We start from the raw sequence: 15,699 nt of genomic DNA, 5'->3' as shown, positions 1-15,699 counted from the left end.
GCATTCATCTTTATTTGTCGACTTTTGCTATAGCGGAAAAACAGATGGGCTGCTGACACATGTCAGTTACAGCATGGCGCTGATTCGCCTAACTTCTGTATATCCACATTCACACGAGCCCATGAGAGTGTGGATTTTTCTGCTAGCAACAGGTTTTTGTGTTGTTTTTCTGCAGCTGGGGACAATACCAAGTGTTGAGATAAACAAGGTAAGGGAAAACCCCCGTATTGTGCTGCGGAATACGAGCCCGTATTTCTCAGTGCTGCTTGTGGAAATAGATTTCCCCAGCTAACAGGTGCTTCCTTTTGCATTTCCAGTTATTTGTCCGCATTTTCAGCGCCGTTTGGGAAGCATGGCCCGTGTCCAGACACTCGTGTGAACGTGTGGCCGATGTGCCCATCTCTGCTGCTATTCCGGATCCTTATAGCCTACTAAGCGTTTGTTCACATAAACTGGACATTCAAACATGGCTAGACTATTTCCAGCTTATTTTGGCCAGTGTTAAAAGAAAATACTCTTTAAGGGTAGAAAATGGTCTGGAATGTGAATTCGGTTCACAAATTGCATTATCAGTGTTAATCTTTATTTATTTCAAGGGTGCCCGCATTTCATGCATATAATTATGAGACACAAAAATTATTATTGTCTTTTCTCAGCCAGAAGGTGTCAGTCTAGTATGAGGAGTTATCTTCTGGTAATATTTCGTTTGGAGTCAAATCAACCAGAAAAGCCGTTTCACTAACATGAAAGTGTTGAAGAAAGTATTGCTCGCGTGTAATATATGACTAGATTTATTTAAGTAAAGAAATTAATATTGAATTAATTGTGAAGTCAATTTATGTGCTATTTATTTGATATTTTATTATTTAATTATTGTACGAATTTAGTGAGAATCTTTGGGGCAGCATACAAGTAGTAATATTTCAGTAAGTCAAGTTTTTAAGTTGAGGTTCTGTTCCTTTGCCTGTGTCCCTGCAGATTGGAAATGCATGCTGGGAAACGGGAACCTCAGTTGTTATATAGTGTTTTGTCAGCTGTTTGGTCCCCTGCCATTTGGCATATGGTCGATCTAAGTGACACCATTTTTTTTTATTATTATATCGCATTCCCCCCGGAAGCGGGGGTATAAAATGCAGGTGAAAGCCCTTTCATCAGGCCGGCTGTCGGGCGTCCTCATTACATGTTATCAAAACGTTATGGTGATCTGTGTTAGCTCCAAAGAAGCCAAGCATATCACCGCTCGGGGATATTTTATTTGTTTATATTTATTTTCAAGAAATTTCTTTAACGAAGATTATTATTATTAATTATATTATTATTGTAGTCTTTAATTATCATTTACATCTTCTGCAGGTGTCGGCAGGTTCTGCGGTGAGCACGAGCTTGCAGCCCCCAGACCAGGAACCTAGACCCAGGAACGCCAGGAACTGCCCAGACTACCCCTGGAAGGAGCAGAACAAAATGCTGCTTCAGGTATCAGAATAACTGGGAATTCGCTTTTAACTAACGGCCTTCCCTTTGATATATGGGGTGGGCTGCATTATTAATAGTTTGCTGATTTATACCTCAGAAATCTAGGGGCACATTATTTTTTTCAGGCACCCAACTGCAATATGAGCTATTTAAAATTCGGTTTAAAAAAATCAGAAATTTAGCAAGAAAAAAATGGTAAAACATGTATGTACAGTAAATAATAATAATAATAAATGTTTACAGGATGCGTGAGACTTTGACACAGTGCTTGCTAGCATAATAAGCTAGAGTCCAACTTCAGGAGAAAAGCCTACGAGAATCAGTAAATACTGTAATAAATGCTCCGCCTACATTTTGAATGATGTCAATCACACTGTAGTAGGAAGATCCAATTAAAAAGCTCGGTACTGTGCACATGGTCATCGATATTTTCATATTCCCAGTACTGCAGACCTGCAGCTCCAACCCCATCCCAAAAGGACGGTAACACTTCCCTGTCCACTCATGTGAGTCTCGTGCTTTTATCCCACCGGTGTAGCGTGTGAAAGTTCCCCCTCATTTGTTTTACAAAAAGGTTCCTTCGTGGCAAAAGATGACTTAATACGGTCAGTTGTTTCACAGGCCATATGAGAGACATGGGGCGATTTCAATGCTATAAATAAAGAGATGGACAAAGACAGAAATGGGGCAAAGTCATTTATGAAATAATCTGTAGTTTCTATCAGTATGGTTACAATATATTTGTTCATTGCTGATATTAAATTAATTATGAGTAGTGTAACTGTCCCAATGACAGTGTGTTCTGAAAGTTCATTTTTGTTATAAATTGAGATACCTAAATCTGTTGTGATCTTTACAATTTATTTAAAATATGTTTATTGAATAATTAAAAATTCTATGTAAATTGACGCAAAGCGTAATGGGTCACATGACTGACGTTTGGCATGGTTTTGGCGCGGTGGCACTGGGGAAGAGGTAGTTGCACAGTGCTGAAAGGGATTTAACTCTGCATGTGGTCCAAGAGGCGCACACGGTAATTGTTAAATTTTTTGTGTTGTATGTGATTATAATTAAGTGTGTATTTATATGAACGATGTATCTTTGTTTCGGTTAATTGTGAGTGTGATGTATTTTGGACGAGCTTGCGTGTTTGTGACGGGGCTGCTAAGGAAGAGACTTGTATGGACTGTGATGTAAATTTTTGTCTTAATTTTGTTATAGTTTTCACGGTGTCTGCTGAGAGGAGAGAGAGAGAGATATAAATAAACCCTCAAAGACATCTGTATGAAGCGTGGCCATTGTTTAATTGGACCCGTGTAGCTACAGTGAAAACGTACCGCCAACATGGCTGAGAGTTCCAAAAGGAGCGGCGCATGTTCGGGATAAGAGAGAACGAACCACGTTCGTCAGTGTAGCCGGATGACGGCGGAGAAGAAAGCGGGATCGCTAGATTCGGTGTATGGGTGAAGACAGCGATTTCTCGTCGGAGTGCAGTGACTGGCTTCTCATTTGAGGTCTTCAGGCATAAGAGTGCGACTCTGCAGACGGCGTCAGGTTTGACTGTACTACATCTGCAAGGTTATGGACATTAGTACAGTGTAAAAAAAAAAAAAAAATTGTCTTTCCGTTTGTTATTGATAAAGGTAACTGGGTTTAAAGGGTAACTGACTATGATCTATTACGATAGTGTAATCGATGCCCTTCTTTAATATTGGTTTGAATGTTTATTCGTTTTTTTTTGAAAGCTACTTTATAGGTAGTGCAACAATGGGTTTATTTAAGTAAGCTGTTATTACATGTTAAGACTTGCATTGTACTGACCATTATATATTGCAAAGGGTTATGTATATAGGAATAATTTGATAATAGCTAAAGTAAATTTTCTAAAACATGTACAGTGTTGGTTCCCCCCAAAAATTACAAGTTGAATCACCAAAGGAAATTGAAACAACTTCAAGGGAGCTTTCGCCAACTATCTCAAGAGTCAATATTAGGAAGTCCTCCAGAGATAGAAAGTTGACATCCAAAATGTCAGAGTTTAAGCAACAAGAGACCTCTCACAAGGAGAGCAAATTCATTAAACTATATGAAAGCTGGAAGGAACAAGTGAAAGCTACACGTACCAAACTTAAGGATGAGTGTTCTGATCAAGACATAGGTGACATGATGGATGCTGTTGAAGGGCTGGAGACCCAAGTGAAAAATGTTTATGAAAACATACGATCTCAGTCAACAACTTCTACTGAAATCAGAAGGAAGATGGATTCCTGCACAGCAGTAACAGCAGATTTGATGGGGATAATGAAGGTACGTATGAGTGAAGTGGGGCTAGACGAGTTTGATGCTAAGGCAGAAAATGCAATACTTCATATGGTGCTCGACAGAGAGTATGCCCAGTCAATATTTGGGTCTGAAGTCCACAGATCTACAGTCCTCAGCCATCGCTCTAGCTGTTTATCAGAGCAGCAAAGCATTGCAGCAAAAAGAGCAGAGTGTGCTGCACAGTTGGCTGCAAAACGAGCTGAAATGGAGATGGAGGAAGCTATTGCTGCACAGAGGCAAGAACTGAAAAGACTGGAAGGTCAGAGAGATCTTCATGTGATAGCTGCAAAGCTCAAAGCTTACTCTGAAGCAGACACTGCTGAAGCCAGTGATGAAGATAGAATAGCACTTGAGGTAGTTAACTTCCCTCCATCGGCTTGCAAAGAAATTAAAGGTGAGCAAACAAACAAAACTAACAATGAAGCATCTTTAATACAAGCCCTGCATGACACAATGGTACTTACCAGACTTCCTTCACCTGAGCCCTCGGTCTTCTCAGGTGACCCTCTTAAGTTCTTAGAGTGGAGCACAAGCTTCAAGGCATTGATTGAACGGCGATGCACAAATTCAGCTGACAGGTTATTCTACCTACAGAGATACATCAGTGGCGAAGCACAATCTGTACTGGAAGGAAGCTTCTATCGAAATGATGATGAAGCCTATGACCAAGCTTGGAAAGCTTTAGATGCTCGGTATGGTCACCCCTTTGTAATTCAGCGTGCTTTTAGAGAAAGGCTGAACAACTGGCCGAAGATTAGCTCAAGGGAGTCAGTTAAACTGAGACAATTTAGTGATTTTCTGACAGCCTGCAGCAATGCTATGCCACACATTAAGGGACTACAGGTGTTAAATGATTGTGAAGAGAATCAGAGATTACTCCAAAAACTCCCTGATTGGGTAACCTCTCGATGGAATCGTCATGTCACAAAGCAATTGCAACAGACAGAGGAATATCCTAATTTCAAAGAGTTTACAGATTTTGTGGCACAAGAAGCAGAAATAGCATGCAATCCGGTAACATCCTTTCATGCCTTAAAGAATACTGAAGACAGGCTATCCAGAGACATGAAGCGTCCAAAGGCAAATGCATATATCACAAGCGTGAAAGCCTCAGGCAAAACATACAGTGCCGAGGAGAGTAGCTCAGTGGATTTGGATTCATTTAAGAAAGCAAATCCTTTATTTTCATCTTCTTCAAAATCAGTCACATGCATGTGCTGTGGAGAAGGCCACTCAGTTTACAAATGCCAGAAGTTTGCCAGCAAGCCTGTGGATGACAAAAGAAAGTTCATATTTGAAAATAACTTATGCTTTGGGTGTCTTAGGCGAGGACACACCTCAAGGGAGTGCAAGAGCAGATCTATTTGTGCCATCTGTAAAAAACCTCATCCAACACCACTTCATGAAGACCGTTCCCCTGCTGCAGCAAACACATCCTCACTTTCTTGTGGTGTGGACAGAAGCGATGGTGGGAGCACAACAATGATAGTGCCCGTGTGGATTTCTTCAAACACTACTCCAAACACAGAAACTTTAGTGTACGCTCTACTAGATACTCAGAGCAGTAACACGTTTGTAGATCAAGAAACATGTGAGACAATAGGGGTGGGTTTAGAGCCAGTCAAGTTAAAGCTAACTACTATGATGGGAAAGGATTCTGTTATTCAGAGTGAAAGAGTTAGTGGGCTCAGAGTTAGAGGGTTTTCCTCCCAAGGCTTTATCAACCTGCCGCTCGCCTATACCAGAGATTTCATCCCACTTGACCGTTCCCACATTCCTACTCCTGAAACCGCCAAGGGGTGGAAACATCTGAGCAAAATAGCACAGGAAATACCAGAGCTGATGGATTGTAAGGCCGGACTGTTGATTGGCTACGACTGCTCCAGAGCATTAGTACCACGACAAGTCATCATAGGAGGTGAAGCAGAGCCATATGCCATCAAAACTGACTTGGGTTGGAGCATTGTTGGCAGTTCAGCACAGGTGGCAAAGTCAACAGAAGTGACAGGCTTGTGCCACCGTGTGTTAGTCAAGGAACTACCACCATTAACACCAGCCACCGTCATCAGAGCACTTGAGTCAGACTTCAGAGACACTAATCCTGGAGAAAGGAGTATATCACAAGATGACATACAGTTCACGCAACTGCTGAATGGAAAAATACACCAAAATGCAGATGGACACCTGGAAATGCCCCTCCCCTTTAAGACACGCCCTGAACTACCAGAAAATAAGAGGCTAGCTCTGGTACGACTGAGACATCTCAAAGGAAAACTTGACAAAAATCCCAAATTCAAGGATGACTATTTAAGGTTTATGGAAGGCGTCTTCAAGGAAGGTGATGCAGAGGGAGCTAAAGATCATCCCAAGCCAGGAAATGTGTGGTATATCCCACATCATGGTGTCTATCACCCAAGGAAACCAGAAAAGATTAGAGTGGTATTTGACTGTTCTGCTAAGTATGGTGGCACAGCCTTAAATGATCATTTATTAACTGGTCCTGATCTTACAAATGGACTAATAGGGGTACTTTGCAGGTTCCGCAAACACCCAATCGCTATTATTTGTGACATAGAGAAAATGTTCCACAGATTCCATGTAAATCAAGAAGACCGTGATTACTTGCGCTTTCTGTGGTGGGAAAATGGCGATACAAATTCAAGGCCAAAGGAATATCGCATGAAAGTCCACCTTTTTGGTGCAGCATCCTCTCCTGGCTGTGCAAACTATGGAATGAAGTATCTCGCAAGCCAAAATGAAGGGGAGTATCCCGCGGCGGCCAGCTTTATCAGAAGGAATTTCTACGTTGACGATGGTCTCATCAGTTTAGAATCTGTGGACACGGCCATTAATCTAGTAAGAGAGGCGCAAGGGTTGTGTGCAAAGGGAAGATTACACCTTCACAAGTTTATCTCCAACAGCAGGGAAGTCCTAGAGTCGATTCCAGAAAGTGAAAGAGCTAGTGAAGTTCAGGATGTGGATATCAGTCATGATGAACTTCCAGTGCAGAATGTGTTGGGGGTAAGGTGGAGTGCAAACAGCGACAACTTCTCCTTTAAGGTTACCCTGGATGAGAAATCAGCAACACGGCGAGTAATCCTCTCAACTATAGCATCAGTGTTTGACCCATTAGGCTTCCTTGCTCCCTTCCTTCTGCTGGGTAAGAAAATTCTACAAGAAATGTGCCTGAAGGGTATAGGATGGGATGACCCGCTGCCTGGAGAATTACAACCACGATGGGATAATTGGCTTAGCGATTTAAAGAATCTAGAAAAACTCCAGATCCCAAGATGCCTTGCTCCTCAATGTTTAGGGAAAGTTCAAAGAATTGAACTGCATCACTTTTCAGATGCAAGTAGTCATGGGTATGGTCAGTGTACATATATTAGAGTGCTGAGTGACGACAAGGTGCATTGTTCCTTAGTCATTGCTAAAGCAAGGGTTGCACCCACAAAGGTTGTAACTATACCAAGACTGGAGTTAACAGCTGCTGTGGTCTCCTCAGTATGCAGCAGTATACTTAAGGAAGAGCTGGAGCTTAAAATTGACCAAGAGTATTTCTGGACAGATTCCCAGGTGGTTTTAGGATACATTAATAATGATGCCCGCAGATTTCACGTTTTTGTTGCAAATCGAGTCCAAAGAATCAGAGAAGCCACTGACCCAGCCCAATGGTATTATATTGACACTGATCAAAATCCAGCAGATCATGCTTCAAGAGGCCTTAAGGTGGCCGAGCTGATCAGTTCAAATTGGCTTACTGGACCTGAGTTTTTGTGGCAAAGAGAGATCATTATGCCAGTGTCAGCGCCAGGGCTTCTGGTGGGCGATCCTGAAGTCAAGGCAACACAAGTTCTCCAAACAAAGGTAACAGAAAAGGAGATTTTTTTAGAGAGATTTAAAAGGTTCTCAAAATGGCATACAGTGTTGAATGTTGTTGCCAGAATCCAGCAGCTAGCCAGAAGGGTAAACCCAGCAAAGGCCATAGATGTCGAAGACAGGAGAAATGCTTGTCTTGTGCTTGTAAAATTAGCACAAAGGGCAGCCTTTAAAGATGAAATGCGAATGCTGAGTTATGACAAACTGCCACACAGCCATCCATTGTCTCAACTTGACCCAATATTGCAAGATGGTCTCCTCAGGGTGGGAGGGCGATTAAGGAAGGCCTCCTTACCTCTCATCTTGAAGCATCCAGTAATCCTACCCAGACATAGCATAGTCACACTCCTAATCTTACGTTACTGTCATGAAAAGACTCAGCACCAAGGCAGGGGACAAACTCTTAATAAACTGAGAGCAGATGGCTTCTGGGTTGTTGGTGGCAGCAAGGTTGTAGCCAGTTACATCAAACAGTGTGTTACATGCAGGAGAGCTCGCAGGCCAACAGAAATTCAGAAGATGGCTAATCTGCCTGCCCATCGTGTTGACCCTTCGCCGCCATTCTCCTACTGTGGGATGGACTGTTTTGGACCATTTCACACAAAGCAAGGCCGTAAAGAATACAAGCGATATGGTCTTATTTTCACCTGCCTGTCTTCAAGGGCAATTCACATCGAAATGTTGGAAGACCTAACAACGGATGCCTTCATAAATGCTTTACGTTGTTTTATAGCTATCCGTGGAGCTGTGAGGCAAATCAGGTCAGATCAGGGGACAAACTTTGTTGGGGCAAAAAATGAACTGACAAGGGCCCTAAAAGAAATGGACAAGGACAGATTGACTACTTACCTTGCTGAAGAACAATGTGACTTCATCATGAATCCACCAGACGCTAGTCACATGGGAGGCGTTTGGGAGCGGCAGATAAGGACAGTTAGGAGTGTCCTAAACATTGTCCTCTCACAGAGTGCTGGAAGATTAGACGATGCTTCCTTGAGAACATTTTTCTATGAAGCCATGTCAATCGTAAATGGCCGCCCACTAACTACTGAAGGCATTAGTGATCCTAAAGACCTAGAGCCTCTCACACCAAACCATCTACTCACCATGAAAACCTCTATCCCATTGCCTCCACCAGGAAAGTTCATGGTTGAAGATTTGTATGCCAGAAAAAGGTGGCGTAGAGTGCAATATTTAACAGAGCAATTCTGGAGTAGATGGAGGAAGGAATATCTGTTGAATATCACCCTTAGACAACGTTGGCGCTCTCCAAGACGAAATGTGAAAATGGGAGATATTGTCATTGTCAAAGAGGAAGGGATTTCTCGCAATGAATGGAGACTTGGAAGAGTACTCCATGTCTGTGAGGATGAAGATGGACTGGTACGAAGGGCCAAGATCCAATTAGGAAGTAGGAAACAAGAGAAGGAGAGCCAAAGACTCCACCCATCCATCCTTGAACGTCCCATTCATAAACTAGTAGTGCTTATAGAAAATAACTAAATATGTTCCAGTGAAACTTATGTATGTGCAGTTCAAGGAATCAGCCTAGACCTCAGAATTGCTTAGAGGCCACAACTATTTAGTTTTAGAAATAACTAGATTTATTCAAGAGTTTGTGCGAACATTCTCATAAATCATAGTAATTTGGTGGGAGTGTAACTGTCCCAATGACAGTGTGTTCTGAAAGTTCATTTTTGTTATAAATTGAGATACCTAAATCTGTTGTGATCTTTACAATTTATTTAAAATATGTTTATTGAATAATTAAAAATTCTATGTAAATTGACGCAAAGCGTAATGGGTCACATGACTGACGTTTGGCATGGTTTTGGCGCGGTGGCACTGGGGAAGAGGTAGTTGCACAGTGCTGAAAGGGATTTAACTCTGCATGTGGTCCAAGAGGCGCACACGGTAATTGTTAAATTTTTTGTGTTGTATGTGATTATAATTAAGTGTGTATTTATATGAACGATGTATCTTTGTTTCGGTTAATTGTGAGTGTGATGTATTTTGGACGAGCTTGCGTGTTTGTGACGGGGCTGCTAAGGAAGAGACTTGTATGGACTGTGATGTAAATTTTTGTCTTAATTTTGTTATAGTTTTCACGGTGTCTGCTGAGAGGAGAGAGAGAGAGATATAAATAAACCCTCAAAGACATCTGTATGAAGCGTGGCCATTGTTTAATTGGACCCGTGTAGCTACAAGTAGAGTTTGTTTTTATTAATCTTGTTTATGTGGCTTCCCCTGGCATGCATGCTGTATGCAACTTGTGAATTTCTGAGACCTAAAATGCAACGATTATTTGTTTATATCAGTCGCACCACAGGGAACAGGGTCCCAGTGTTTTCCTATATATCAGCTTGCAGAGAACGTGGTGTGTTGTTCTGTGGATTAAGAATCCGTGCTTGTGATTGGGAGGTTCCAGGTTGGAATTCTGTGTTCAGCAGTGTGACTTCACTCCACAAGTGTTCTCCTCTGAAATTTATTTGACCTCCATGTCGTTCATGCACTGGTGGATGATGCTACAGACCTCTGTCTCTGAGTCCTCTACAGTACATCAGCCTCTTCTCCATCACCATACACCATATTTCTAGTTACATGGAATGAGGTCTCCTCAGTCTCCTGCATGGCCACACCATCATCGTCTGCATCCTGCCTTTCTGTTACGGTGTCTCCTTCACTCTTCGCATCCTGTTCTGCGTCAGAGACGTCTTCAGCTTCATCCTCTGCTTCAGCAGAATCACCTTGGTTACCCATTTCAGCACTCTCATTACCTGTCTCTGTGATAGTCTCCTCCACAGCATCTAAGTATTTTCCTGTTGCCTCTTCCCGATCTCTGACTTCCCTCTCTGTTTCAATAGCTGGTATTTTATCATGAGTATCTATAGATGTGTTTTCTATTTCACTTTGAATTCCATCTTCTTCTTCAGATTCAGTAACCTGCTTTGATTCTGATGCCGAATTGTGAGCTTCACTGTCTTCAGTAGGTGCCACTTGTGACGCGTCGTATCTTTGTTCATGTTTTTCACTGCCATCATCCACGTCTGTGACAATGTCTTCGGTTTCAGTGTTTTCATTTAAGTCTTTCTTCATCTCTGTCTGTTTCAGTCTCATCCTCCTCAATTTCAGTATTTTCACCATTTTCAGTTTCATCCACCTCAGCAGATAAAGAAAGGTCATAACCTTGAGCATCATGGTTCCTATCTGTCTTTTCATTTTCTGCTTCTTCATGCTCCTCACTATCCCCAAATTGTTCAGCGTCCTCTTCACATTTTTCATCTTTACCACTTCTACAATCTTTTCTCTCGCCACGTTCACACTGTTCAGTTCTCACAGTTTCGTCATCATCAGAAGATTCAGCTTCAGCAGTTTTACTCTCGTCAGTTTCTTCTTCTATTCCACTTGCATGCACTTCTGTGCATTCTCTCTCTTCAGTTGTTTCATCCTCAGTTATCTTACCTCCTTGGTCTGTCTCACTATTTTCAGTCTTCTCAGTTGTTTCCTCAGCACAGTTCCCTCCATCCTCTCTTATGGCATGGCCCTCAGTCATTTGGACTTCCATGCTATCTTCTTCTGAGACATCAAGTTTCTCAGATATGTATCTATATCCTTCATCTATCTCCACCTCTGCTTCTACTGAAGTATTTTCTTTATTAAGAAAATCAGCAACGTACATCTCATCTTTTCTCTTATTCCTTTCCATTGTTTCAGTGTTGTATTCTGGGTTCCTTTTCAGGATATTCCTTAAATCAAAATCCATCTTCACTGGTGCAGATTTTACAACATTTACCATATCTACAGCTTTGGGTATCATTTTCTTTTTTATGCTGATATCACAAGGGCAGTTCCGATCTTCACTACACTGATCGCTAAATTCAATCCCAGCCACAGCGTCATCCTCATCACATTTTTGAAGGGACATGTCGATAGATTTGATCTGCATGATCTTCAGACGACGTTGTCGTTGTTTGTTCTGCGCAGTAGACTCTCTTGACATGGCCTCCTTTGGTGGCCTCAGTGTCGTTCCTGCTCGACTTTTAATTTTTTTCAGTTCTTTGTCCATACTAGCCTGGATCCTTCGATGGACTTCATCTTTGAATTCATTTACCATGATTTCAAGCTCGTCATCATCCAACTTCCATCTTACCTTGAACTCTGCCATTGTGTTGACAAAATGCCCCATGATTTGTCTCTCTATTTTATTGAAAATTAACACCCATACTTGATCAAGGTCTTGGGAAATTTTACTGTATTGCACCCTTTCTACAAATGAAGATGTCCCAAAACTTGTTTCTTCTTCTAAGTCTATCTCTGTTTCATCAGATAATTTCAAAATATTGCTGTCACGCATGAAGTTCTTGTATGATGATGTTTCTCTAATTTCTTTTGGACATGCATTGCTTTGAATTGTTTTGCCTGAGATGGGAGTCGTTTCCGTCTGTTGGTTCCTCGTCACTGTTTCCTGTTGCTTCACTTCCGAGGATTTCCCGTACACGGCTAGCTATGTCAGGGGTGGCTGGATCGGACATCCCTGCCCAAGCGTCTGCGCCCGATGCATTGAAAGAACTGGGTCTCTCTTCAAGTTTGTTTCCCTCCTGTACATCTTGTGACACACTATCCATGCCTTTTATGATTGATTCAGATATTATTGGCCCAATGGCCTTCGTCTGCACCATGGCACCATCAATGCTGCTCTTCCCCGAGACAGCTGACCCACTGCTAATATCAACTCCTGATGAGGATCTAGGGTTGACTTCATCATCAACTGATCGATGGTCTTTCAGATTCTCTTTCTTTGGCATCTCCTGTACATCAACGTGGTCAGGGAGGTCAGAAAGCCAGAGCGATTGAAAAATGTTCATGAGTTTCTTATATTTTACATCTTTTGCTATTAAGTGTGAAGCAACCATATCTATTAACTGAAGATTAGTGAGACAGTCAAGTAATTCTCTAGCTGAATTGCTAAGTTTTCTTCCATACACAGGAGATACTCCAGGGAAGCTATGGCACCTGTCAAACTTTGGACTTAAAAGAGCTTTCATCACCAGTACTGAAGAATGACTGTTCTTTGTTTTGGCTTCATTTCTATAACAGGGAGCTTCAGATGGTGGACAGTTCTTACCATTTGGAATCTCAGAATCATTTATCCCCTTTGCTATTTCATTTGTTCTGTTTTCATCTTTATTCTGTGTTTCCATTTTGATATTATAATTGACATTCTGTGTTACGTCCTGTAGTTCATGTTGTATGCACCTTTCAACAGTACTAATAACATCATTCTGTGCTTCTATGTAAGTGCAATTCTCATAAATGGAATCTTCCATCTCATTGAAACTGCTGTCTGATGGTATGTTTTTCAACCATTCACTTACAACATCTGTTGCAGATGTCTTTGGTAAATCAGATAGTACAAACTCCGGAAGCTCTTCCTCTGTTTTTAACCATGAGCAGCTATTTTTGATTTTCCTGTGTCTGCACACACTGCTTTGGCTGCCCTTGCTCTCAGTGGCATCTCTGTGTGAGCGTGTTTCTTCCAGGGCATCATATTCTCCAGGAACAGCTGCTGAAACTGACAAAATACTGTCATTTGAAGTGCCAAGTTGTGTTACATGTCCTTTATTTTTTGTAGGTTTTCCTTCTGTTGGGCTCAGATTTACACAATTACATAAAGCAACAGAAATTTCTGAGGTATTTGACCTTGCAGAATGATCAGATTTGATACCCCTTGTTGAAACATTTTTATTTGATTGTGTAGAATAGACAGTGTCTTTGTTGTATTTAACCTCTGGTTTAATCTTTAGTCCCTTGACTTGCAATGATGAAATACTGGGCAAATTACTCTTGGGTCTGTCTCTTATTTCAGAGGCCAAGACACTTGAAGCAGGTCTTGTAGTTGCAGAGGAGATGATTTCAGCTCTAGCCTTGGTCTTGTTATGTAGAGAAGAGTCTTTAGAACATGTACTTAGACGTTTATCTGCCTCATCTATAACTCTGTCTTTCACTTCAATGTTGCGTTTACTGGGACATGTCTCTGTATTTTTATGTTGAGTGTTTTTAACATCCTTGACTTTAGTACATGAATTATTAGTTGTAGGTTTTTTCTGAGGATAGCAACTGGATGTTTGAGGGAAAGATAGTTTTTCATCATTAGCATGTTCATAACATGTGTGGTGATGGTTGAAAGTTTCATTTTTTATGGACACTGCTGATGTTGGTCTGTCATGATTTATTCCTGTATCTTCTTCTGCCTTGGGCTCTGACTTGGGCTGTGTTGAAGCATTTGAGCTCACAATAACACAGTCGGATTTGTCATTCACGTCTTCTGCAACTTGATCTTCCAGCAGCCCAATGGAAGCTGACACTAAAGAGGATGGTGTAAAAGTTCTTTCGGAGGCACAATATTTTTCATGGCTTTGCTTTTTAGATTTTGTGAATCCCATGGATTTGGTATACGTATTACTACTGGCAGTGTGTTCATCCAGTGAATTATGCACATTATCCTGGTGCACGTTTTCAGATTCTGATTTTGAGTGTCTTGACAGCTGTTCATTGGAACAGGGTTTGATAGACTCCTTTGAGTCATTGGACATCATTGATGGTGATGGAGCATTTATTTCGGCTGACATAGCACTACTTAGTTTCGTTCCATCTGCAATTTCAGCAAAACATATTTCAGATAACTTAGATTTCATAGAATGTGTAGGCATGCTTTTTTCTGGTTCTGCCTCTGTTATATCTGTGTTCCCATGAGCAAACTGTCCAAGTTCTTGTGAGTATTTTGGTGCTCTGGTCTTGGCTGAAACAGAGCTTGGTGGTCTTTCTTTAGTTTGTTTCTCTTCATCTTCTTTAGTTTCAGCTGCAAGTGCATATAATGCTACAGATTCACCTGACCTTACTGATGCATCAAACTTTACTGACAATATACTTGGAACGCTGTCTTCTTGTTCCAAGTGCCTTCGATGAAGATCAGTCACACAGGCATCCTTAGCTTCATATGGTGGCAAGGTTTCTGACTCTGAGAAGCTTCCTAAGTGGGCTTCATCACTATCCAAGACACAGTCATTCGTGACCACTGCAGACTTTTTAATTCCAGTGGACCAGTGCAGTGTCCTGTCATTAGGTACGCGGAAGTGTACTTTCATCTTTACTGAAAAGCTGCCATCTTTGTTGACTCTCACCCTTTTCTCAGTGTCATCATTCCAGCTTTCTTTTGCATAGTTTCCCAGAGACTGATAGCTCTGTCTGGGGGATGACTTTTCTGATGTAATCATGAATTTGCCTGATTTGTTATTGCAGTCAGGTCTTTGATGAATGGTACATTTTGCTGCTTGAAATCCATAGTCACCTGCAATGTTATATTAGCATATTACTCTGAATGTATACATCCACACCACGCATTATACATGCATCGCTTCGCAGCTTAAGAAAGATATATACTACAGAAAACTTGTGGAAGCCGTCCACTAGATATCAGACTTTGCTGGTAGTATTGACTATATTCGAGTTAGGAACATGCATATAAAGCGCTCACAAAAAGTCTTGGGGGGCTTGCTTAATTCAGTAAACATAAAACAAGAAACATTTATGTTACTATCCCTTTGGCATCTAATGACTACACCTTCAATTAATAGCAAAATGGCAAGAACAGACCTGATTGAGTCAGTCGAAAAATAATGAAACTTAATAAAAAAGAAAATGTCTGTGCGGAAGATACATGCATACGTGATATTTTATACATTGTTTGGCAATAGGCTTTTTCGCACCATTAAATTTGCAACATTTTTACAAAATTAAGCAAGCATCCCAAGAATTTCTGTGAGCACTGTATATGGCATATATCAGTGTTTCCCAACCCAGCTCCCAGCCAATCAGGAGCACTGAATACCTGGTACAAGTGCACTGGGAGCTGAGAGGAAGCAAAAACATGGACTGTCCAGGGTTCCCCAAGGATTGGGTTGGGAAACACTGCCAGATATTATGTAATACTGATTGGGTGAGATGGATGTGGACTGAAACAATAGG

The 15,699-nt window shown here is 41.3% G+C and overlaps 1 protein-coding gene and 2 long non-coding RNA genes across 3 annotated transcripts; 2 read left to right on the top strand and 1 right to left on the bottom strand.

The window, feature by feature from the left end:
- Window positions 1-2,254: 2,254 nt before the first annotated feature.
- LOC140581222 (uncharacterized) lies at window positions 2,255-2,758 on the top strand. The gene is made up of 2 exons (XR_011984279.1): window positions 2,255-2,506; window positions 2,695-2,758. It is a non-coding gene; the product is annotated as an uncharacterized lncRNA (long non-coding RNA).
- A 357-nt stretch (window positions 2,759-3,115) lies between these two features.
- Window positions 3,116-9,840, top strand: LOC140581174 (uncharacterized). Its single transcript, XR_011984241.1, has 2 exons — window positions 3,116-9,588; window positions 9,777-9,840. It is a non-coding gene; the product is annotated as an uncharacterized lncRNA (long non-coding RNA).
- A 384-nt stretch (window positions 9,841-10,224) lies between these two features.
- LOC140581218 (retinitis pigmentosa 1-like 1 protein) lies at window positions 10,225-12,028 on the bottom strand. The gene is made up of 2 exons (XM_072703102.1): window positions 11,137-12,028; window positions 10,225-10,406 (listed from the first exon to the last, which is right to left on the bottom strand). Exons 1-2 carry the CDS (start codon window positions 12,026-12,028, stop codon window positions 10,225-10,227), a joined length of 1,074 nt encoding a protein of 357 aa, XP_072559203.1.
- Between the last annotated feature and the right edge of the window lie 3,671 nt (window positions 12,029-15,699).

The sequence above is a fragment of the Paramormyrops kingsleyae genome, chromosome 19 (assembly GCF_048594095.1).
Source record: "Paramormyrops kingsleyae isolate MSU_618 chromosome 19, PKINGS_0.4, whole genome shotgun sequence".
NCBI classification, from domain to species: Eukaryota; Metazoa; Chordata; class Actinopteri; order Osteoglossiformes; family Mormyridae; genus Paramormyrops; species Paramormyrops kingsleyae.
Note: the sequence above shows the minus strand (reverse complement) of the source record. Positions and strands in the feature narration are given on the sequence as shown.